Here is a 25,007-nt window from a genome sequence, read left to right as displayed (position 1 = left end):
GCTGACCTTCAGAACGATGAACAACACTTTGAGGGATTTGGAGAGGTCACTGATGCTCCCGTTTATACATCACGGAAGCATTAAATAGCACGTGATAACATATGTCATTTAACTAAGGCGTTTACTGTCTAGCTACTATATATATAATAAAACAATAATGTTAATGGCGCAGCCCAGCGCATCTGTAACATTAATAAACAGTGTTAGTTTAGTAGGATAACAAAATAATTTGTGTTCAAAAGCAGAGTCACCACTGTTACTGTATTTGTGCATAACTCTGAGTATTGATCTAAATATTTGAGTATTGAGTATTTTCATGGGTGTTAATTCTGAGTTTGAAGTTCTAAGTTGCAGTACATGCAGTACACAGCAAAAATGTACATTGCTGAAAGTAAAATGAGTTAACTGACTTCTTGGAGGAATTTAATTTTCAATGACGAATCCAAACTGTTAAAGTTAAAGAAAATATAAGTGACTGAAACTTCTTCCACAGTAGTTTTGCACCTTTAGCTTTAACACATTGTGTTTGGTTTCACGTGCCAGTCAAGATGTGTTCAATCATTTTGACTTTTACTTTAGCTTCCCTGTATGCATGTGCATACAAGCAGTGCAGTGCATATACATGTATGCACATATGGGTAAAAGCTAAGCTGAAATGCAGACTCAAAACTCTGATGTGGTCATTGGATGTTATGTTAATTGTACATTTTTTCTGATGTTTCAGATCTGTTTTTACCATTTAGATATTTAAATGACTGACTTTTAGAAACTTCTTGTGTGCAACTGTATTTAGAGTTAAAAAGTTTGAATCATGTAACTTGACATGTAATTTGACATGTCTTTAAAAGTTAGATTCATGAGACTTGCAGATATCCAAGTTATCAGAACTTCTTTGCAGCCAAATCGTGTGTATATTTTTCTTTTGATTTCTCTGGCTCAAGCACATAAATATCTGCGATGCAGATAACTGAGACAGCCACTGCGCATAGTTTGGGAGTGAAGTAATTTCAGCAAAACAAACTAAACAAAGTGTTTTATCTCAAGACACAATCCAGTAAGCCCATTTGAATCTTTTTTTTTCCTTCCTCTGCCTTCTCAGTTTCCCCCACTGAGCTATTTGGCAGTTTTGCTATGTCCCCCATGTAATTAGTCATAGTTTTTCATATGAGTATCTGGAAATCTGTTTGTAATAAGACAGATTTTATGTTAGTCTGAGTGAGTCAGACTCACTTGCTCCGACTGTGCCATGCACCTCTTATTTCTTACGGAATTTGAAAGTGAGATGTAAACACATACATACTGTAGTAGATTCACTGATTTACATTAACATAACCCTAGTATTACGACAACTCATTCACTGTATAGCACTCATAGTAAGAATTTTCTTCCATGAAGATGTCCAAGTAGGCAAATAATGCATTGTGAAATATATATATATATATATATATTTGCCTTTTTGTGAATTGTCTTCCTTATGAAAGAAAAAGGAAAAACTTTGGGAAATTTAAGGAAGAATAAACACCAAATCCAGCTATAAATGGGTGATTTTTCACAACCCTGCTCCAATTCTCAAAGAGAAAGACATAACAGCAAAGAAGTAAAATGACCATATAGTTAGACTTAAAGTTCATGTTACATGTTCTGTGTACTACACTTAGCATATGACTTTGCTGTTAAATGTAATTCAGATTAATGCCAGTCTACTGACTGATGTTAATATTGCTTTTCGTCTGTTATGCTGCTGCACTTTTCCTTTCTTTGTGTTCTTTCCTTTCAATCTGCCTTTTTATACTATACTAATCAGTTTTTTGTGTGTTTTTTATACTACTAAGCGTTCTCTCCTTCTGTAAATCCAGTGACCTGCCTCTCGATCTCACCTCATCTCCTTCTGTCTACCAGGACCTCCTTCAGCTCCCCGGAACGTAATCTCTTCCATCAATGAGACTTCTGTTATCCTGGAATGGAGCTGGCCTGAGGACACCGGAGGGCGCAGGGATATCACCTTCACTGTCCTTTGCAAACGTTGCCGTGCTGTTGCTGCTAATGGCAGCAGCAGTGGGACCCAGCGCTGTGAACCTTGCCGGAGCAATGTTCGCTTTCTGCCAAGAGCCATGGGACTGCACAACACCACAGTGACGGTTGGCGACTTGTTAGCCCACACTAACTACACATTTGAGATTGAAGCACAGAACGGTGTGTCATCGCTGGCACCAAAGATGAGACAGTACGCTGCCGTCACCATCACCACCAACCAAGCGGGTGAGATGTCATGATGTATGGGTGGCTAGCTAAAGATATGAGCTGAGACGATTGACTATACACAATAACAGCAATAATTTTGAACCATTTTGGATATTGATTGAAAGCTGTCTGCGTATAATCAATAAAAAAGATAGATCACTGATGTAAAAACATAGGCCCATTCTCCAACGACAAAGAAAAAATAGCCTCTGGCAGAGGTTGGTCATCTCCTGCAGGTTGCAAGATTTTGCTTATCTCTATTTTTAGCTGGTCTGAGGACTGGGAACTATGGAGTGGCTGATTCATGCATGAAGAAAAGTGCATTTAATACAAGTGTATTATATATGTAATAACAAGTACTGTGTGTAAATAAAAAAATAGCAACCATGTTGATAACATAGACGAGCTTCTCCCCCTCCTCCCCCTGTGCTTCTGAATATTCTCATAAAATAATACCCTAGCCTATGGTTTATATACCTCAAACATATGTACTACAACCATCAACCCTGGACATTTACAAGGCGATCCCAGGCCGCTATTCTCTTGTTTAACGACCAGGATCGAATGTCCTCCTCCTTTTCCAAAATATAACTCCTCCTTTTAACATACTCTCTTAACGTGAGGATGGGCTCCTAAAACTCCCATCAATCTTTTTATACAAATATCTCTCTACACATCCAGTTCTTACAAGAAAAAGACGGCAAAGGAAAGCAGTGCCGTGAAATTCCAAGGGTAAAATAAATCTAGCTGCAGCAGAAAGTGCCAAACCTCAGAAATCCATGACTCTAGCAAGGAATGCGCAAAGGTCCCAGTCTGGTTCATCAGCTTATTTTCTTCTTTTTGCCATTCCTTCAGTGTTCCCCTACACATTTTGCCTTTGTGTTTGGAAGCTCAGCATTTTTTTTTCTCAAGCAGTGTGGTTCCCTACATCCCCCCCACCGCCCTACCGACCTCCTTTACTTCTACCTGTCATGTCCCAAACCAACCCCACACCCAGTTTTTCTAATGTGTTCCTCTATTTTTCTGTATGGCTCTTCTTCTAAACCTTGAAGGTTGATTTAGCACCTGGAAGGGTGTTTTTTTTTTTTTTACAGACCAGACAGATGCGAATTTCTCTCATAAGCTGTCATACAGCAAGGTCAGACTCCATCACATCGATGATGATAGGCAGATGGCAAGAGCAATGAATTTAAACAGAGTCAGAGTAGAGATGCCTTCAAGAAAAATGCAATGAAACCTTTAGTACTTCAAGTCTTTTGCTTGTTTTAAAAGTTGCATGCAAATATTGAGTCTTGGTGCCTCTGCTTTATGAATGAAAGAGACACTTTCTCTCATAGGTTACAGGGTGTACTGATTATTCTTAGTATCAGCATCAGTAATGTAGTCCCCTTGGAATTCACATGCCTGTAAATCAGGAAAGCTGTGTGGAGAAAAATGAAAATCAAGTAATGTAAAATGTTAAATATTATAACAACAGATCCAAAATTGTAAAAACAGCCTCACACCTGTGGGTATGCTCAACGGGAAATACCATGAGGGTTGGATTGTATTGTAACTGATTCAGATCTTGCTACTTGCAGCAGTCTTTGTGAAATGTCGTGTTGGGCTGACTTGGTGACAGGCTGATTTTCTTGTGATAGAAAACATGCATGTACTACAGCATGTAGTTTAAGCTTCAGAGAGTTCCAGGAGGGAGCCTCAAAAGAGGCACTGCATAGAGTAAACAGTGTACTTTTGGAAACTTTTAAATTAGACACACAAATACAAATGCAGGAGCTTTGGTATGTATAAATCACATAACATATAAAGAGTCTGCTGTGTGTCTGCCTTTTAAGTGACAAAATAGGGATAAGCGTTAAATGTAGATTTTAAGTGTCTTTCTGGGTGCTCGTATGTTTAAGTGCACATGCATCAAAAGTTCAGATTAAAGCAAAATTAAAAATATACAAATTTGGACAAAAAAAATAAAAAAATAAGCACATTTTTAGTAAGCATTATAATGTAAGTGTGTGGTTAGTAGGATTATCTCTGCAATCTGAATATATATTAGATTTGAAGAGGGCTTATCAACACTAAGAGGTCTGTGTGTGCACAGAATATCAAAAGCCATCTTAGTGCCTAAGTGATAATCAGATGAAATGAAACTCATCTTTACTTACCATTTATCAGTGTGCTCACATAGATGCAAGCAGATTTACACACCGAGAAGGACAGCATACACACCTCAGTACTATACCCTCTGTCCCGGCTATACACACTTACAATCCCCTCTCTCTTTAACAAATATCTCAGCCTGCAGCTGCACACTCTCCATCAGCCCTCAGAGTTTACAAGGATTAAGTATGTCAGTGCACTTGCCCCACCCGTCTATATGCTTTCCCTCGAATAAACACACATACTTACACACCAGCACACACGTATAGATGCCAAAGCTGTTAAAAGCTGGATTAAGTGTTTCCCTGGAAGGAGCAGTGTGTCCTGGTTGTGCTGTCAAGGTGCTGTCAGACAGTTCTCCTCCTCTCGCCTCCTTTGCCCTCCACTTATTTCATAACTATGCTAAGAACAGAGTAACTGTGATTCAGATGCAGAGTAATCTCTAGTTGCATATCTCTAGTGATATGATAATATGGTTGGTGATGATAGCCGTTAAACAATGAGAAAGTAAAGGCAAAGTTGTATATTTTCTCTCATTTGGGCAATGATTTTTGGCATTGAATAGCATCTTGTTTAATTTAGTTTCCAATAATAATTACTTCTAACTGTGTGCCAGTGTAGAGGTCACTGTTTCAACGTCTGCAGCATGGCCCTCAAATTATGAGTGAATGACAAAGAAGGACAGTTTTTAACACCAGTACAGGCCTGGTACACTGTATCAGTTATGCCTCAGACAAAAAACAGAGTGACAGCAAATTAAGTGCTTAGCGGTAGACATGCCGAGGAAGATAGAAAGGGAAGCAAGGCAAAGGAAACAGAGGAGTAGAGGAACTTGAAGCTGCCTCTAAGCGACCCAGACACAGTAAATCATTACCACCATAAACCACAGAGCCAATAAAAAGCACAGCCTCACCCCACTATCAGAACCAGAGGGAGAGGAGAAGAGGAGGAGCAGGGGGTATAGAAACAGATTCTCCCCATCTGGATTCATTACAGGAGAAAAAATAACTTCCCGCGGAAATACACACGAGTAAATATACACACACACACTCAGACGCATTCTGCAGCCATATAATCACAATCAAGAAAGGCTTGAACATTTCAAAGACAAACATGTTTTTTCCTGTGGTCTAATAAAATTAAAAGTCGATGCCTCAGATGCCGAGCTGGCCCTGGAGCTGCCTGGCAATTAGAGAGCAGTAAAAAAGGGAAATGAGAAAGGGAGTGAGGAGAGAGACACAGAACGAGAGAGGGGTGCGAGTCTTGATAGAAGGAGAGATGTGCTGAATTACTAGATTGGGACCATGTGAACTCCCTGAGGCAAAGCGGTGCATGGGCAAAGGATTGGCGAGGAAGATTGGCGAGAGAGAAAGCGACTAACCAAAATGGATGAGGACAGCAGAGAGGAAATTGTTTATAGTGTTTTAAATATAAGTGATGGAGGACAAACTACTATACTCTGATCAGAAATAGCAGAAATTATCGTGCTTATGCTTGTTTTTGGTAAACATGTAAATCTTACTGGTCCTAATCTTTACTTAAAATGACAAATATCGATACACATTTTGATAAATTTAAAACCAGTAGAAAATTCCGATATGTTGATCCAGTGCAGTTTCTTGTACATTACTTCACACGGTCTTGTTCCACTCACACCTGGGCCTTTGCCTTAGAATGCCACCCCACTAAGCAGCAAACTGAATTAGGCTAACAGGAACTATAGACAATTGCCAGGATTCAACACTGTGGACTGAACTTCCACTGAACCTTACACTAACGGAACTCACTCTCTGACTGTCTATGTCTCCTGCCCAGCTCCCTCTCCAGTAGCAGTGATCAAAAAGGAGAAGACAACTCGAAGCAGTGTCTCCCTGTCCTGGCAGGAGCCAGAAAGACCCAACGGTATCATCCTTGACTATGAGATCAAATACTACGAAAAGGTTGGTACAGCATATATCACTGTTAAAGTTTTCCCTGTGTGCATTTGCATCATAAAATGTGCCTCTCTAAGAGAAAAATATCTAACCCTAACTCATTTGGGGGAGTACACCTAAGATGGGAAGATTGTAAGCATTCTCTAAACATCTGGTAAGAATGATGCTAAATTCAGAAGATAAAAGCACATGGCATAGTAATTCGTGAGCTGCTTGTGAATAGATTCTAGTATTTTATTATTTCAATCCAGCTGTGTCTCCAATTTAGGCATCAAAGAGAAATAAATACCCTGAAAACTGGTCACTTGAATTTCCTGAAAATATTTCTCACCGGGGGTATAGACTGAAAAGGTTTACTTACATTTCCACCTTTTTAGGCCCATGTAGTATATCCATCAGTCTTTCTCTAACATTTGGAAGCACATCCTGGACTTATTCTCTGGCCTAGTAGACTGAATTTCTGTGAAAATAATAAAATTTAACTCAACTCTAACCCTTATAGTCTTTGTAAATGTTATTCGAACTAATGCAAGTTGTAGTTTTGGGTTTTCAGGTACAATTTAAGTTAATATAAATTGAAATGAAATGAAAATGTAGTTGTCGTTATGTTGTGCATAATGTTTTATTTTTACAATAAAAGAAATCTCTTCATCAGAAGACCATGTTTTCTTTTTCATGTGACAATTTTTACATTCTTCCTTTCTTTTTGCTTCTCTTCTCTTTCTATCTATCCTTCCATCTCTCATGCTGCCCTCCTCTCTAGTCCACTCCTTAATGGAGACAAGTTTTATGGCAGACAGTAAATGCATCTGTGGGGTCCCTCATTCTTCTGTGAGGGAAATTAGTGCAGAACGAATTACACTGGCTTTCAGCACCAATGCTGGGCTATGGCTGACATTTGATGGTGAAATTAGCCGTGGATGCAAGTTTAATCACTCTGGCAGATTCAGTGTGTGTGTGTGTGTGTGTGTGTGTGTGTTTGTGTGTGTATATGTGTGCGTGTGTGCCCCAGATCAGTTTGCTTGAATGCCAACAGTGGCCCCTAATCTCTTGATTAGTAGGCTGACAGAAGCTGTTTCCTCTCTAAACTCTGGTCTCTGCTCAGCCATCCCTACCTAAGATGTTAAAACAAGGCCGGAAAACAGTGAGAGGAAAAGTTAATGAGTGATGCTGGGTCAGAGCTCACTGCAGGTCTTATTCTCAGCTGTGATTTTCCAATTGCACACACATGCTCACTTATCACCAATGCACGCTCGTTCAAAAAGGACAGGAAAAATATGAGGGTGGAGCTAAAGTAAAGCATTTTGTAATAAAGCCTTCTGGGTATTTTGCTTGGTAACCGCATTATCTTTCAGGAAGTGCTGGAGACACAAACACGCATACCCACAAAGCAAGTTCCCATAGGATTCTCCTCAGTAGACATACATACCCAGGGATTTTAAACCCCTGACAAAAGGCTCTTCCACGCAGAAGAGCAAACTTGGAGAACCATGGTAGATCCCAAGACGAATGCCAGACAGAGGCCTCTTCTTGTTGTAGGCACAGGGACACTGAGGGCAACTAGCATGCCAAGGATAAAGGCCACAGAAGGAGAAACACTGGAACACGAATTCCCCACACCAAGACCACACCATGACTCACTTATGAGACAGAAAGAGGCTTTTAGAGACACATGCACACACACACAGATATAATTGCACATAGACATAAACAGGATGGTGAAACAGAACACAAAAACAGACTAAGATTAAAGAGATTAAAAGAGAGAGCTTTTACCAAGGAAGTGATGTTCAGGTTTACATCAACAGACAGACTTTTTTTTTTTTTTTGCTGTGGTTTCCTGTCTGGATTTAAACAAGTTTAAAACAGACATTTGCAGTGAGAAGAATTCAGTAATCCAGTAGAAATTTACCAGCGACTCCAGCCTAGCATCTGTCACTGTAGAAACTGCAGTCATATCAAAAAATGCCAAGCATATAGTGCATAGAGTAATCGATCCTCAGTGGACCAACATATTTTGGGGGGGGGTTGAACCCACTGAAAACAAAAAGGAAAGTTATAAAATTACAGCCTTGTTGTTTTTGTTGGGTGATAAAATCAAATACTGTTTTATATAAACATTTCATAGTTTAATTTTGGACCATAACATATTTCACTGCTAAAATCTGGATAAACAGGAGTTCTCTACTGGGATGTTAATGTGAGGCAAAACAAAAATGTTATTTGTCACAAGTCATTTCATCTCATTTTGTGGGCTACTGCTCTAAATCCTGTGATTATTGGCCTTCCTAATGCACCAAATTGCAACGTATTTTCTGCTAACTGATAAAAATGTGTATTTTCCAGATATCTGTGTAAACTTAATAGACCACGTTACTTCAAGATGAAACCACGTGAAGCTAAGGCACTAAGTATAGTGTTAGCAGCTTGATTAAAAACAATCATATTCCTTTGATATCCAGTATTCAACAGATGTGAAATTTTATATAACATAAGTGAAAAAAAGCACTGGATACAAAAAAAGTGTTTTATTGCAGAATGGCAGGAATAATAATAAAAAGAGAGATACTTTTTTTTTAATCCCAAAAGTTGAGGTTAGCAGCAGCCAAAAGCTAACAAAAACAAACAAAATAAAACCCAGAGCTGTAAAAAACATCGCAAATATTGTGTCAACATAGAACTGTTCTGAAAAGTAAAAAAAAAAAAAAACATTAAAGAGAGGCCTCAATAAATCACTATACATTGAGGAGCTTAAATCTAAAATGAATACTACCTGGGAAGGGTTATACCAGACAAACAAGCCAACTCATTATAATTAAATGAACCACAGCTAACCAGTTTTCTACCTCTGGCTTTACTCACTTTGCTCTCACTAGCACACTTGTAAAACTGATGGGTCAGAATGTCTGAATTGGAAGGGCTGCACATTTTATGTCCCATATTTGGGGATGGGGAGGTTTTGTAATAATCTTGGGAATTTCCAACCAGAAGGCTTCCCAGGAGAAGAGAGGTGTTTCATCTTTTGGAAATCCCATGGTAGCTCCATGCTCTCCGTGTCCGTTAAACAAGCTAAAGGGCAGACCGATAAGACAGTTCCTAGTGCACTTTGTGGAAATCGAATTTGTGCGAATACACTTTGCTAATTATTTTTGCGTGTTTTATCACTATAATCTAAAGAGCCGAGAGCCGAGAGAGAACTCCAGATAAAATTAATTTAGGCTGTTTATTTAGTCTTAGACAAAAGGGATTTTTACTAAAACAATTCACAAGACTTCTGCTGTACATCACCCATCTTAGGATCTGTATGTTTTTGCCTCTGTGTCTTGTGTGTGTGTGTTTAAGCTATAATTTACTGCAGCTTTGTTTATGTTATCAAAGCACAATTCAGCACTGAGACCATATTAAATCCTTACAGCGTTCTGGTGTTCAACACACAAAAAAGTACATGGAGGCTCATGCACAGAACAGAAAGTCCACAGTCACACACATGCACACTCACACATACACACACACATATATCTATGTATCTATCTATCTATCTATCTATCTATATATATATATGTATATATATATATATATATATATATATATATATACACACACACACACACACACACACAAAGATACTTGTGCCACACCTGTGTATGATTTTCAGGGGATGACATGCTGTCCTGAACAATGACAAGCTGTAAGAGATTTATAGCTGTGATGAAGGGTTGTTCCAGTGCAGGTCTGGTGTATCAGTTACTGCCTCACACACATGCCCGTTTTAAAAAGCTTTGTGCACCATAAAACTCTGATCTAGTCCATTAATAAGCATTAAGTTTCTTTGGGGGACTGAATTTTTACATGCCAGGGTCTTTGAAAAAAGAGAATATGACAGTGTCAGGAATTTTATAACATTGGCTACATTGCAAAACATGTAGCTCATTTTAAGGATTGCTGAAGTCATCCCTAATAGGTTGTCATTAATATTAACAAGTGGCCTTGTGCGGTTTTCCTCTTAATCCAAAGTTTGTTTTATACCAGAACTGGGTCAGCAATAATGTGCCTGCAGTCCTCTGTGGGCATGGACAAGTCTAGCAAATTTTACCCAGGACAGTTGAAGGCTATAAAATACAGAACCGTGTGCGTGTGTATTCTGTTATACAATAAGATCTTGTTTTATACCTCTGTAAGATGTACTCAGTGTTAATTAATTTCATAGAGTGCTACTTTCCACCTTCCCACTTTTTCTCTGCCCTCTCTTTTCTTTCAGTTTGTTTTTTTTCTTTCTTTTTTCTTTTCCTTCCACATCTGGAAACAATGTGTTGAATACAGACCTGGTGTGTAAATCCTCTTGTTGTTTTATCAGTGGAGATCAGTAGGAGAGAAGTCATAAAACGTAAAGGGCATAATTTATCAGATTTGCAAGAATGCTATCAAACTGTCTGGGATGTTTACGCATTTGCATCAGTACAAAAACAGAGATACATGATTCTACTATGGAAAACTTTATATGTACATATATATATATATATATATATATATATATATATCTACATATATATATATCTACACACATTGTATTCATTATTAGTTTACACTACTGCGTCTATAAATTACATAGTACTAAATCAGTATGTTAAATAAATATTTAATTCCTCAAAACGATTTGATTTCTCATCTGTCATCCTGCTTCTTTGTTCTCTTTTTTCTACAGGAGGAGCAGGAGACCAGCTACACAATCCTCCGTGCTCGAGGTTGTAATGTGACCCTGAATGGTTTGAAGCCCAACACTGCCTACTTGCTTCAAATCAGAGCCCGTACCGCAGCAGGATATGGAGCCAGCAGCCCCACTTTCCAGTTCGAGACCAGCCCTGACTGTAAGCTCAGTAGAGATTAAAATGAAATGAAATTATATGATAGCCTTTTACATACAATTTTTTATTTTGAATTGTGGGGTTATGAAACCTCTCTGGCAGGATGTGTGCATGTTAATTTTTTTTTGTTTTTTTGTTAGAAGACCTTATGTCCAGTTGTGTAGCAGCTGTTTCAAACATGTTCGCTGACAAGAACAATTTTCTTTCCTTTCTTGCTGTTGGTGAAATTTAGATATTCATGCAGTAACTTTGGCAGAATTTCAGAAGTGAATTCAACCATCACATTTTTTATTGCAGCAAACATGCAAGTGCTTTGGGGAAAATGTGAAAATACTGCCCAAGATTTTTGCTTTACTTTGTGTCTGTTACACGCCTAAGTTGTTTCATTTAGCTGTTACTGTTCCATGGGATAAAAGCTGTGAAAGCACATTATTGTTTATATCAATTTTGCTGCCAAATATGTGTAAGTGTCTCTAGAGTGAGCTGAATCACCTTTACCTGCTCTTGTGGGAACTAAATAGAATATCTTATTGAATCAAAGGTATATTTATTCTTGATGTGCATGCAGTACGTTGGAATAGGACTAGCAGGTAATTGAAGTTTGTATTGTGATGTGCTGTAATGTTAACAAAACAAAGTTAGCACTGCTTATTACTTGTTTCTTTCTGTCTTTCAGCAGCCTTCTCTATCTCAAGTGAAAGCAGCCAGGTTGTTTTGATTGCCATTTCTTCTGCCGTAGCCATCATCCTGCTCACTGTGCTTCTCTACGTCCTGATTAGCAGGTCTGTCCACCAATCACTTGCCTGGATTCTCACCTTGAGCATTGTCTCCTTTAGTCACACCATCTGTACTCTCTCCTTTCAGTTGATTCTGTGTGCACTTTTCAAAAATGTACTTTCAAAAGCTTAAAAGAAACAAGTTAAATGATGTGCCATAAAAGAGGGCAAATTAAAAAACACCAGTTAATAACCAAAAGAACTTTTACCGCTGTGGTTTACAAGGTGTTTTAACCTTGTTGATGATTCCTTGTAATTGTCATGCTATCATTATTCATTAAATATTTGAGAACGTGTTCTAAATTTGTTCAAAGAAGTTCTTTTTAGAACAGCTTCGTCAGCTTTCTCAAGAAGTACACATTCTGATAGCCTGTATGGTCCTTTAAAGTCCAGATCTATACACACTTCAGCTGAAGTTGCTCTTGGCTTAGTTGCCACTCAATCAAAAAACATGAGCATCTTGAATAAATGGAATCTTTTCAGTGCGTTCATGCACAACACGGGTGTTTGAATGCCAATGTGAGCGCGGCTGAAGTTGGTGGTCAGCAGGTTTCGGAAAGAGTATAAATCCACATCACATTATAAGACTTACTGATACTCTTTTGGGTTATAAGAGCCAGAAGTATATACGCATAGACATAAGTATGCGCACATGGATCTTGGTAGCGTTTGGGCTGGGCTTGTGGGCGAATTTTTATTGGAGATGTGGCACTACTTCTGGTCTTTCTCTGTTTGCATTGGCAGGTTTTGTTGCCGGAGCAAATCCAAACATCCTGATGAAAAAAGACTGCATTTTGGCAATGGACACTGTAAGTACTGGACTTTGTTTATCTGAGAATTGGCTCTGTCTCTCCTTGCCATACTTTACTAGTCACTGAATACAGATAGAACTAGCTAGTTACATAAAAGATAATTTGAGGGATGTTATTTGAATATGCATGTCCTTCTGAGAACCTTTTGACCAATAGCGGTTGTTTTAGAGTAGATATGTCAAAGCTTGAAGTGGATTTCCCCTTTAAGTTTAGATATATCTTTGTTTTTTCATACGAGAAGACAATAATCAAACAAGACCATGTTATGACCATGTTTTTGGCCCATTTAGAAACAAGTATTTGAGGCTTCATTTAAAAGGAGAACAAAATAACACTGCTTTCCAAACCAGCCAAGTGAAGTGGCTAAATCTGCGCTTTAGTTTCTACTTTCCAAATAAAAACGTTTCTTGATATTACTTCTACTATTAGAGTCAGTACTAAATAAATAGTAATTTAATTTTCTTTTCATGCTACTTCCTCATCCCTTTATTCCTTGTTTCTTCTCTCTTTCTGTCTTTACGAGATGTTATTTATTTGAAATAGTCCTACCTTTAAATTTGACCTAGGCCTCTAGAATTCCTCAGGTACTGAAGAGCATCTGCCCACTGCTTCATGAGTAGTTTGGATGGGTCAAACCCAGAGCATAAATTTTAACACACAGGGACTACTAAAATACAGCTGTGTTACATATCTTCCCTTCGTTTTCAAGTTTATCATAAAATAAAACATATCTCTGAAACATAGTGTTTCTTAAACTTGATGTGTTATGAAGGGTATAATTCCTCTTTGTGTTATTGTTCCTCCATCATATCTCAATAAGAGAGACTCTCTGGGGAAAGAGAAAAGAGGGAATTGTAAACAAAAAAAAAAAAAAAACTCTTTCCATTAAAACAGCTAAAAGTGTCTTCATATCCATTTGATAAGTGACTGTTGCTTTAATGCATAATATATTAAGTGAGAAAATCTCAGCCCTGCCTGCTCCTTGAGGGAAATTCTTCCCTAAAATTCAATCATTGAAATACTCAGGACTATATCGTCTTCATGGTTTTGGTTTCATTGTGTAGGGTTAGTTGGATCTTTTTGCCACCATCTTTTTGTGTTTCCTAGACTCCTCCGAAAGTGCAATTTTACTGTAAGCTGTGCTATTTTGGAGTTTTTAACTAGTTGGTAACCAATGCAACTTTCCTGTGCTGCTGCAGTGCGTCTGCCAGGGATCAGAACCTATGTGGACCCCCACACATATGAGGACCCGAGCCAGGCTGTGCACGAATTTGCCAAGGAACTGGATGCCTCCTGCATTGCCATAGATAAAGTGGTGGGAGCAGGTGAGAATAGGCAAAGGAAAATGTATGGCCAGATGCTGCTGCTTGTATAGATTCCATATAGGTTTGGCAACTTTGCAAAAAATTCATGTCATTTCTAATATTTTCAAAACAATTATCAAAATGAGCTTGGTGGGATACATAAAAAAAGGGAAATCAAAAAAGACTTTTCCCACTTTCGTATCAGTTACTTCCTTTTACTTTTGCACTCTTTCATGCTCTATTTAAATGACAAAGACAAACCAAGTGCACAACCACTTTAAGGAAAATGGAGTATATACAGAGCTCCTATACATCTATATTTTCATAGCAGTGAGCTAGTTATCTATGCGTCATGCTGCACAGCCGGGAATGAGAAAGCATTCTATGCCCCAGCTTGATGTCTCTTCTTTCCAGCCTTCACCTAGGATGGAGGGAAAGGTGGTGAAATGAGAAAACCTTCAGTTGGTTCATGTCTCCTTTAACCCTTTCTTTCCTTCCTTTATTTTTTCTTTCCATTTTCCGTAGCTTATGCTCCAGTTCGTAACTCCCGATGTACAGTAATTGCAATAGTAATTGAAGCCTTGTCTCCTCTTTTCCTCTCCACTCATGTACTCCCTGATAACTTGAGCAGGAGTGCAGACGGGAGGGTAATGCATTATGATTCATGTCGAGTGCAGTCAGAATAGATGGAGACTAAAGCACACAGCACATAACAGCAGACTGGTCTCCAGAGTCCCACCGGCCCTTCACACTGTAAAACTGTCAGGACAGCCTGAGAGTCTATTACCTGAGTATACACTGGACTCACACTCTGCAGTGCTAACCACAATATATTTTTCATACATAGCAGACACAAAGCACAATGATTTTCACAGGGCTGCAATGGTACATAGGAGATAACTGTTTATATATTAAAACCACATATAAAAAACAAAATCAGCTGTTCTCTTTTAATATAATAAAAAATGTGGTACACGTTTGTGCACAGTTCATTGTGGCTGTCATTTTGGTTTTACACAAGCATTAACTTCTTCAAATCTGCATGACCATTTGCAAGAAATGCACACAAACTAATGTCCATACTTCATTTAATATTATTAAATACATGCAATTTGATGTTTGAGGCATGAAAAGTGAAACAGCAGTGAAACATGATCTATCGAAAATGCAAATAGATGAAGAGTAGCGCCAATTTATCGTCATTCTAAACCAGTATTAGCTGAGTAATACCTTAACCCATAGTCGATTTACAGCAGAAAAGTCTACACTGTACTATACATTTTTAATGTGTACAGTGTATAGTTGATTCATAGTGTATTTTAGTGTTCTTCCATAGTAACACAAAGAAGGGAGAGTGCAACTTTGAGAACATGTTCTGGACAATATAAATAAAATGACAAGTTGACAGGGTGATTACTTTTGAAAAGCAACTTAGTAGTTCAGAGCAGTTTAATTTTAGAAAGATGGACAGAAAATCCCTGAAAGATTTTCAGATAAAAGCCAGAAACCTTATATGAGAAAACCATAAATTTGCAGATCCAAATGTGAGATGAGAGGAGAAGAAAGGGGACTTTGGCCTGCTCTTGCTAATCTATTTTAACTTCGTAAAATGTGAACCGAACACCAGAGGTGAACATTAAAGCTCCAGCCATGATGTAAACATTTTTGTCCGTCAGCTTCAATGCACCCTGCCACCCGTCTGTGTGATTTTTATAAAGCCACATAAGCACTCTGAACAATATACAACATACCTTCTCTTTCTCCATTCCTGCCTCAACTCCATCTGTCTTCATTAAACACGTTAAAGGGACTTTGATCCTCTTGCCAATCGGTGATTGTGTGTTAAAAGACATGAAACACATGCTCCACTCTGCTTACATGGGTTAGACTTTAACATCAAAGTGAGATACCTAGCTCTACTCATAACAGGAAAGGAACGAGTGTCCCTAATCAAGCCTTATTAGACGAAGATCTTCTTTCTCTGAGTGACCACATAAAAAGGTGCCTTGGCTTGACTTGCCTGTCCACTGCTCAGGACAAGAGGTGCAAAGCAGAGAAGGAAAGAACAGGGATGGTCTGGGTATTTAGACAGGTTATAATTATTCAGGCTTAAGTCCTTCCAGATGCCATTGCTTCAAGTCCAGGATTTGACCCATGCTCTCTGATCCAGAGCAGCTATGGGACATGATTGTACTGGATGAAGAGTGAGATCTGCATATCTTAGTTCTGACATCACCATTCTTGAGCACACTCAGCATGCATGTACGTTATGTTCAAACACCCACTTACATTCAGTACACACACACACACACACACATATATATACACACACCCCTCATCTTCTGCAGTCCAGCCAAAACTCTGTCTCCAGGACTGCCTTTGAAGTGGCCAGCATACCTACAAAACTTACAGTACCTTCTGGATAGCTCCCCATTGCATGCACGTACTTACAAGTAGTAACTGAAATTCATGCATCCCCTCACCAGCGAAGAATGCTAATTGAGCTCTCCCCGAGTGGATGTTAAGTAATTTTGTGTTTTAATTCGACATATAAATGAAGCTGAAAAGTTGTATTGCTGTCTATTCACTTTGTTATTTTGGCTATGGGTACACGCTATGCATTAATCATGAAATGCTGTTTTTTGTCCAACATCAACCAAAGCATTTCCTGATTAATTGGAGTTAAGTTATTACAGATGGAAATTTTAAGATCCTTCATGATCTGCAGCTTTGTCTGAATGAATCACTGACAGGCAGCTGTAAAAATCATATGTTGTAACACCTTAAACAATATCTGAACCCCTGTTGTACATCAGAGCAGTCAGGATTTTCTGACTCATGCTATGCTAGATGCTGGGCTCTCAGTGGTGAAGCTGACCTAGCCGTAGGTTTAAGGAGTATCAGCATGCAACCTGTCTTTGTGGTTTTACTGCTGATCATGTACTCTGGTACAAGAGAGCTAGTAAAGTTAGCCATATTCACTCCAAAGTGCTTTTCATGGCAATGTCATAGACGTCATACACAAAACTTGCCTTTATTTTATCTTTAGGTGAATTTGGAGAAGTCTGCAGTGGTCGCCTGAAGTTGCCCAGCAAAAAGGAGATCTGCGTGGCCATCAAAACTCTCAAAGGTGGATATACAGACAAACAGAGGCGGGACTTCCTTTCTGAGGCATCAATCATGGGACAGTTTGACCACCCTAACATCATCAGGCTGGAGGGGGTGGTAACACGCAGTAAGTTCCACAACAAACTGAAGAGAATTGAATTACCAGGTGCTATTTTGATAATTATATGTTACCCTGGTTCTTGGAGAATATTAATCTATGAAGCACTTACTTTTTCAGAAGCATGATGTTTCACAGAACACAACAATTTTTAGTCACATTCCATAAGAGAGCAGGCTTCTCCTGAGAGTCTTTTTACCGATTCCGGATTTGCAGTTGTCTTTGACAAATGGCTTTAAAGTGGCCGACACTTCTGTGAAAGAGCAAAGGAGTTTTATTGAGTTGCCGTGGTGTAAATCTCTGCAGATCAATGTGCTCTGATCAAAGCCTGTGTCCAAAGCAGGCATAAATCCATAAATCCATATCTCTGACTAGCTTCCCTCTGGGCCTCTTTATAAGACTATCATTAGCACACAGAAGGCCTCTTTAAAATGGAATGACTGCAGAAACGGGAAATAATGAGTCTGAACTTTGTCGCAAAGAAACAGTCCTGGCCTCTATATTTCCCTGCGGCACTTGGCTTGTTAAGTAGTTCTGCCAGTATTGTTATTCTAAAGAGTAGAATAAAATACCAAGTGAACTTGCCTTCTCTTTATTATTCTGGATTTTAGGTTCTTCTGTTACGTCTCATTTGTTCTTTGCTTCCTCGTCTCCACCTTGTCTTACATCAACTTGTTTTACCTGCTTCCTTAACTTATCTTCTTAGCAACTTACTGCCGTGACTTGTAATCAAAAACAGCCCAGTCTTACAATGTAATGTAATTTCCAAACAGCAATGAACTGGGCATGTAAACCATATTGTTCTGATTATGCTTCATCTCTACAAAGAAAGAAGGAAAAAAAGAAAAAAGAAAGAAGGGAAGGAAAGGAGGGAGGGAAGGAATGAAGGATGGAAGGAAAGTAGAAAAAAGAAAGGAGGGATGGAACGCCAAAAGAAACAAAGGAAGCAAGGAAAGAATGATAGAAGGCAGGAAACAGGAGGGAAGGAGGGAAGGAAAGAAGCAAAAAAGAAGTTAAGAAAGGAACAAGAGAAGGAACAAAGGGAGAAAGAAAGTAATGACAGTAGAATGAAATAAATAAATAAACAAACAATAGAAAGGATGGAAGGAAGGGAGGAAGGATGGAAAAATTGAAAAACACGAAGAAATAACACAAAGGAAGCAGGAAGGAAGGAGGGATGAAGGACAAAGCAATAGAAGGAAGACAGAACAACACCAGTTAATATCTTATAACATATCATTTTGAGTCAACAGTGGCACAAATTATGTTACTAAACTGTCACTTATGCAGTTTTTGTAGGAGAAACTTGTTAAACATGCTAATACGCATGTATTTGTAAAATAATGTCAGTAAATAAGGCCAAATAATAGAAAACAGTAACCAGAACAATAGAAGCTAATCATACTCCTTCATCCAGTTTTGTCTCTTTTAGAATAATTTTTCAGTTAGAACGTACGGCATGGTTCTGCACTGTACTGATGAATGAAATCAGTCCACTCTGAAAGTGAAAGTCTGTGTGTGTGTGTGCATGTGTGTGATCCCTCATCACACATTGTTTGCCTAATACATCTTAAACCACTCTTCCTGTTAATGTCCGACCTGTGAGAAATGCTGCAATAACACAAGACTGCGGTTTCATTTGCTGGTTTGAGACTAATAGGGGAGGCCCCAAATTCACTACTTCGCACATGACATTTGGAGAGATGCCCCGAGCACATGTGCATAAGTAGGAGCAGCATGAATGCAGGGCATAGTTTTAGGAGGTCCATTTGATATGCTCCCACACACAGACACACACCTACACACACACAAACACACACACAAATGCACACTGCTGTCGGGTGATTTATTAAGCTGCTCCTGTTAATTCTTAATAATCCTGAGACTTTCACACCCCATTTACCTTGCTGCTGCTTTTGGCTGATCCACAGGCTGCATATTTGCAGGAGCACACACACGCGCACACATGCACACTTCTTGCTCAAGCTCATACATCCACACTTGCACACATACACGTACACTCACACTTGGGTCCGCAGAACAAAGGGGCTTGGGGGCCTTTATCTTTGTTGCCAATGTTGAAAGTAGAGAGAAAGAGGGGAAAGGAAGGGGCGGAGGACAGGAGGGAGGACCGGGTGCGTGCATTCCCGTCTGCAACTATAAAAGCAGTTCTCTGTTAAACTGAACAATCCATCACAGCCTTTTTGGGACAGGGTGTGGGTGGAGGGTGTTGTACTGGTCCTGTGACGGTGTTTAAATGATGAGAGATTTTTGCTCTAATTGTAAGTGAAATTGGTACAACTTTCCTGAGACATGCTGTTCTGTGAGTTTTTTTTTTAAAAAAGGCTATGTTTTACTGAGAAACTCCTTTTTTTTCCAGGTAAAAAGTTGGAAGAAACAATTGCTAGCATAAATTATCGTGTGCATACCTCATAACACAGTGGGAGTCAGTTTATTTTTATTTTGTCAACTTCACATTTTTAGCTACGCTTAGATGTAAATAAACAGAATCAGTTGAAATAGATTCAAAATCAAGAGTCATTTCAAGCTGAAATTGACAACATCTGTTTTGTTTAAATGTGCTCTGATAAAGAAAATGAATTACCAGTACAATGCAGATTCATGAAAAGGCCCTTTTCTTAAAATTTCCATTGAGTTTAATAGATTTGCTTCTTTTCACAACTAATTCCGTCACCCTCTCCCTTCAGCCTGCGCGATTCCTGAAAAAAAAGTCCCTTTCTTTCCAGATGTGGGGTTGGTTCACATTAATACATGCAAGAGGGATGGAGATGAGAGGGAGGGATGGGGTGATGGGGAAAGAGGGGCAGGTATGATAGAGAAAAGGTAGGTCAGGAATGAAAGAGGAGGGAGCAGGGCACATTAATCAGAATAAAAAATGGAAAAGAAGAATATGGCTGGTGGTAAGTCAAGAGTGAAGCTGAGAGAACAAAGCCATCTGGGGCACAAACAAGTCCTGACACGGATGCTGTTCATTTAACCATGGCTGATTTAAAGCTTTCTTAAAGAGTTTTTCCCCCCCTTTCCCCCCTCTGTAATAAACTTTGTGCTGGCCACAGTCTGATCAGGTACAGATGATAGCAGGCAGCATGGATTTACAGCCAGATCTTCCACAGAAATAAAGATGTCACACTCTGACAGGTGACCTGCTGGGACCCTAAAACTATGACTAGGATCATTTCATTCTGGTGTGTGTGGGCGTGTGTGTATGTAGGCGTGCATGCGAGTGTAACTGAGAGAAAAGAGCTGAACGTACTGTTCAGCCTGGTCACTCTCAGGGTCTGTGTACGTCTGCTTAATGTCGAGGTACAGCTCTTAATGTCCACTCATTATTATTTTTGCTTGTTTCAGAGAATAAATCTAAAATCAATACAATACTGGCACAAAAGAGGGTTTTCTTTCGTTGTTGTTTTTTTTTAAAGTATTCAGGATGTTATTGCACTAATTTTTTTTAGTCCTATTGCTGGTATGATATGGGAATTTATTGAAATCTTCTTGTTGTAGGTAAACCTGTCATGATCGTCACCGAGTACATGGAAAATGGATCTCTTGACAGCTTCTTAAGAGTGAGTAATAATTAAAAACACACTTATGGAATTTTAATGCACTGAAGAGGTACAAACCCACACCAGTTTTGCAATGAACGATTAATGGCTAGTTGAAAATTAAGAAACATTCAATGTCAGCTTTGTCATAGATTCTTATTTTATAATTTATGTAAGTATTATTTATATTTTATATATGAAACGAATTAGGACAGTCAGCTAAGATAGTAAGTTTTAACACTACACTATAACACATTGCACTGTATACACTATAAAGTACCTGAGATATGCTGGTTTTAGCAGATTTCTTTCAGCTGTACTCTTCTTACACCTTGTCAGCGAACAAAATATTTTGAACTGCTCTTTCAGCCAGGACTGAATGTGATTCTTGCCATGCCTCTGTCTCTTACAGAGAAATTGACCTGCCTTACTGAAATTAGCCAAAGCACGGCAGCCAAGCCGCAAAACTGGCATGAAAGCATGTGTACTAATGCCTGTTTTAGCCTTTTTCCACATGCGTCTGCAACACACGTAGACAAATCCAGGACGTGTAGCTGTTGTCTGCCGACGTTTTGACAGAGGCCAGCACTTCATCATTGAAAATGTGTCATAAACACACAAGCACGCATATGGAAATTCATAGCTTTGCGCTTTAGCTTATGTCTGTGTTATGAATCTACAAAGCTTTGAAGTGACTAAACCAGGTGTCCTGGCCACTAACGGTTCAAAATGAAGTGGAAGGTCTGGTTGGTTTTTAGAGAAAAACATACTTATCATACACTCAGAATAAGCCATTTCATGTGAAAATAAATCTTTATCAATGTATACAGACAAGCCATACTAGCTAAAAAGAGCCTAATGAAAGCCTATTGATAGATAGTTTTGAAAGAAAAATGTAAAAGTTACTTCAAAAACTGTGACCATGCAAAATTTACATAACTTGCAGTTACTTGGAAGAGATGATTATTTAAATTGAATTTATAGAGAAGACTGGACGATTGCCTTAAACAGACAACACAGACACATAAACCATAGGATAAGAGTATTTATGCTCAAATTCTGAATGGAATGAATTTGACAATGCAGGGCAACAGAAGATACAAAGAGCAGCAAGAACAGACAAAATGAAAGCGCTATGGATAATGAGCAAAAAAAAAAATTCATATGGCTCTCCTCATGTTTCCTCAGTTTATATTTATCTCATATTCAGATAGTAGCAGCAGATCATAGAACATATATGCCTAGTTATGAACTCTTGCCAGTTTGAATCAGTGTAAACACCGCTGCTTGCCAATGCAAACAATAAAATGTGCTTTGTGTTTACATCTCACCCACTATATGTTTGACTGCTGCAACTCAACACCTGGCAAACATTTGGCTATAAAAACCCATTGGATAATGTGCCATGGAAATGCATTATATCCCTTTTTTCCACATGATATGATTTTCTGATGATTATACAGCATTCAAATATATATATGTGGATGCCAGTGTTCATATTGTCTATGTGTGTCATCACATATGTAGCATATGAAAACTGTTCCACAATAACAGCAGTGATTTATTTAAAAAAGAAATTCATTGTTATGGTCTAATCCTTATTTCCATACATTACTCTGTATTTGGCTCTGGGATTTCATAGTTGAAACGAAAGATGAGGTACATAATGTCAAAGGTGATTTTTAAAGGTTAATGAAAATCCTGTGGACAGTAATGCAGAAAAGTTTCATTTTATGCAAATACCCCAAAAGGTCAGATTCCCTTTGTGTACTATATAATGTATGTTAACGTGTAACATAAAGGGAAAAGCACGCTTTTCTTTCTATAATTATTTCTTTTATCTCCCTTTTTAGAAACATGATGCCCAGTTCACAGGAATCCAGTTGGTTGGCATGCTGCGCGGTATTGCTTCAGGCATGAAGTATCTGTCAGACATGGGTTACGTTCATAGAGACTTGGCCGCTCGAAACATTTTGGTCAACAGCAATCTGGTGTGTAAAGTGTCAGACTTTGGCTTGTCCCGGGTGCTGGAGGATGACCCGGAGGCTGCTTACACAACTAGGGTGAGTTGGAATACAAATACAAATAAAACATTTAAAGACAACACTGTTTTATATCAATTCTATATATATCCTCTCCAGCAAAAATAATCCCCCCCCCACCAAAAAACAACACACTCCATCCTCTTCCGGTCTTTGTCTTTGTTTTTGTCATCACACATACACAGACACAGATGCTGTGCACCTGTTCCCCTCACATATCACAGCAAGGGTGAACGACACATAAAAAACTAGTTGTTAAAGGGCAGACATAAATCCACATATCCTAAACTGGAAGGTCATAGGGAAGACCATTAAAGCCCCATGTGCCATAAGACGATGCATCTCATTGAGAAGAATATTGTTGGGCTTTGCCACTGTCATTTGCTTTCATAATGTAAATGACAGAGGTTTTTACTTCTTAGATTGAACTTTTTTCAGATAACTCTTTGAGGTATCCTGCATAATCTGTTGGTGCCTGTTTACAACAATGGCAGGAATTGCCTCTTGAGGCTGCTAGCTAGTAGAGAAGGCATCTACTGGCCAGATCTATTGGGCTGATTACAACTTATAAAAGCCGTTTGACAGGCTAATAAATTCTGAATTGGTTGCTTTTTGGTGATACACAGAAGTTGATAAAGTTCATCCTTTAGGAGGAAAAGCACCGATACTTTCAGAAAGTATCATGTCTTGCTTTTAGAGGCATAGGCACACATGCCAAGAAGACAATTTCAGACATTTACAGTGCTTCTTACGATGATGGAAAATCTGTGCTTCAACTTACCTTGGAAATCCACTTAGGATACTTCCCATAACAATGTAATAATAGCACATAGGCAATGGAAAATTAGTATTATGAGAAAGATCATAAAAATGGAATCCTACAGATGGTCTCCCAGTAAGTTTGGGCAATTCAATTTTTCAGAAAGAAGTGTATGCATGTAATTAGATTTGCACACCTGTGGTGAGAGAAGCTCTAATTGCTCTGTTTGTGTCTTTGCATCTCTACATCCTGAAGAAGCATAACCTGGTATGCATTCATGTATTTTTAATGTCATTAGCCCTGTGAAATAAAGGCCTTTGATTGCTTTTTCAAACCTTCCTTGAGTACCAGAACCTGGATGTTTTATGCCTTTATTGATTTCTTTCCACCATTTCCATTAAATTTAAAAAACAAAAAATATCGTAAAAGCATTTTTTATTTGCTTTAGCATTAGATGCTCAAATTGAAACACACCCAGTAGGCAAATTATGATCCAGACACTGATCTTAACCGTTGAAAGTGTGTGCGTGTGTGGCCATTCTCAACTGAGGAATCTGTGGTCTTAACCATGCGTGCAGCCTTTTAGACAGAGTATAATTTTCTGGCTGAGAATGGCTTGTCAAATAAACAGTCAATGTGCCGTTTGCCTTTCTCCCAGAAATTCATAATCTGAAATAATGAGATAGAATAATAAACTCTGCCGCATTAAAGTAACTGACAATGCTAGCACATGTGGGCTTCAGTGGATTTTTTTCTCTCCACTTCTTTAGTCATTGTTTTTTAGGAAAAAATCAAATGTTTGTGGTCATATGTGCATGTTTACATGCATGTGCGTCCCACGTTTAAGGGTATTTCTGCACATTTTAGACTTTAACATCTTTGTGCAGCAGCAGCTGGGTATAGTATGTGCAAGAGCAAGAGCAGAGTGTATTTTCTTGTTTGTATTTATAAAGTGTTTCTTTGTAAACTGCTTTATGTGTGCCGCCATTTGTTGGCTGTCTGCATTTCATACATACATTCCCCATTATTTCCATAACTTCAGTATGGAAATAGTAATAGAAGAATGTAAAGTTTAGAGTGCAGCATGTGTGACTGCACAGCATTAGGCAAAACCCAACTGATTGGGCCAAGGTTTCTGTTAACTTTGGCTACCATCAGCCTCTTCCCTATAATCCATTTTGTTCATCTGTCTTGATTTTTAGCTAAAATGGCAAATACTGCTACACACTGTAGTATGGGGTTATCCAGGGCACCTTGTATTACAATTTGATGAAGGTTTTTTTCTTTCTGGCTTTAACTTTCTTTAAGACTGATGATAATCCATTTTGATTAA

At 38.6% G+C, this 25,007-nt stretch overlaps 1 protein-coding gene across 3 annotated transcripts in view; it reads left to right on the top strand.

The window, feature by feature from the left end:
- The window catches only part of epha3 (eph receptor A3), a 93,231-nt gene that overhangs the window by 55,666 nt on the left and 12,558 nt on the right, over window positions 1–25,007 (top strand). For 2 of the 3 annotated variants that reach the window (XM_084908612.1, XM_084908614.1), the window contains exons 5-13: window positions 1,900–2,259; window positions 6,211–6,335; window positions 11,032–11,194; window positions 11,868–11,973; window positions 12,712–12,776; window positions 13,979–14,104; window positions 17,133–17,318; window positions 20,832–20,893; window positions 22,726–22,935. In XM_084908612.1, the coding sequence (XP_084764738.1) occupies window positions 1,900–2,259; window positions 6,211–6,335; window positions 11,032–11,194; window positions 11,868–11,973; window positions 12,712–12,776; window positions 13,979–14,104; window positions 17,133–17,318; window positions 20,832–20,893; window positions 22,726–22,935 (1,403 nt within the window). The remainder of the gene's footprint in view (window positions 1–1,899; window positions 2,260–6,210; window positions 6,336–11,031; window positions 11,195–11,867; window positions 11,974–12,711; window positions 12,777–13,978; window positions 14,105–17,132; window positions 17,319–20,831; window positions 20,894–22,725; window positions 22,936–25,007) is intronic. The other variant, XM_084908613.1, reaches the window with a different exon arrangement.

Source organism: Perissodus microlepis, chromosome 16 (genome assembly GCF_051167445.1).
Source record: "Perissodus microlepis isolate ML-2025 ecotype Zambia chromosome 16, ASM5116744v1, whole genome shotgun sequence".
NCBI lineage: Eukaryota > Metazoa > Chordata > Actinopteri > Cichliformes > Cichlidae > Perissodus > Perissodus microlepis.
The sequence above is the reverse complement of the archived record's forward strand: the minus strand, read 5'-3'. Positions and strand labels throughout refer to the sequence as shown.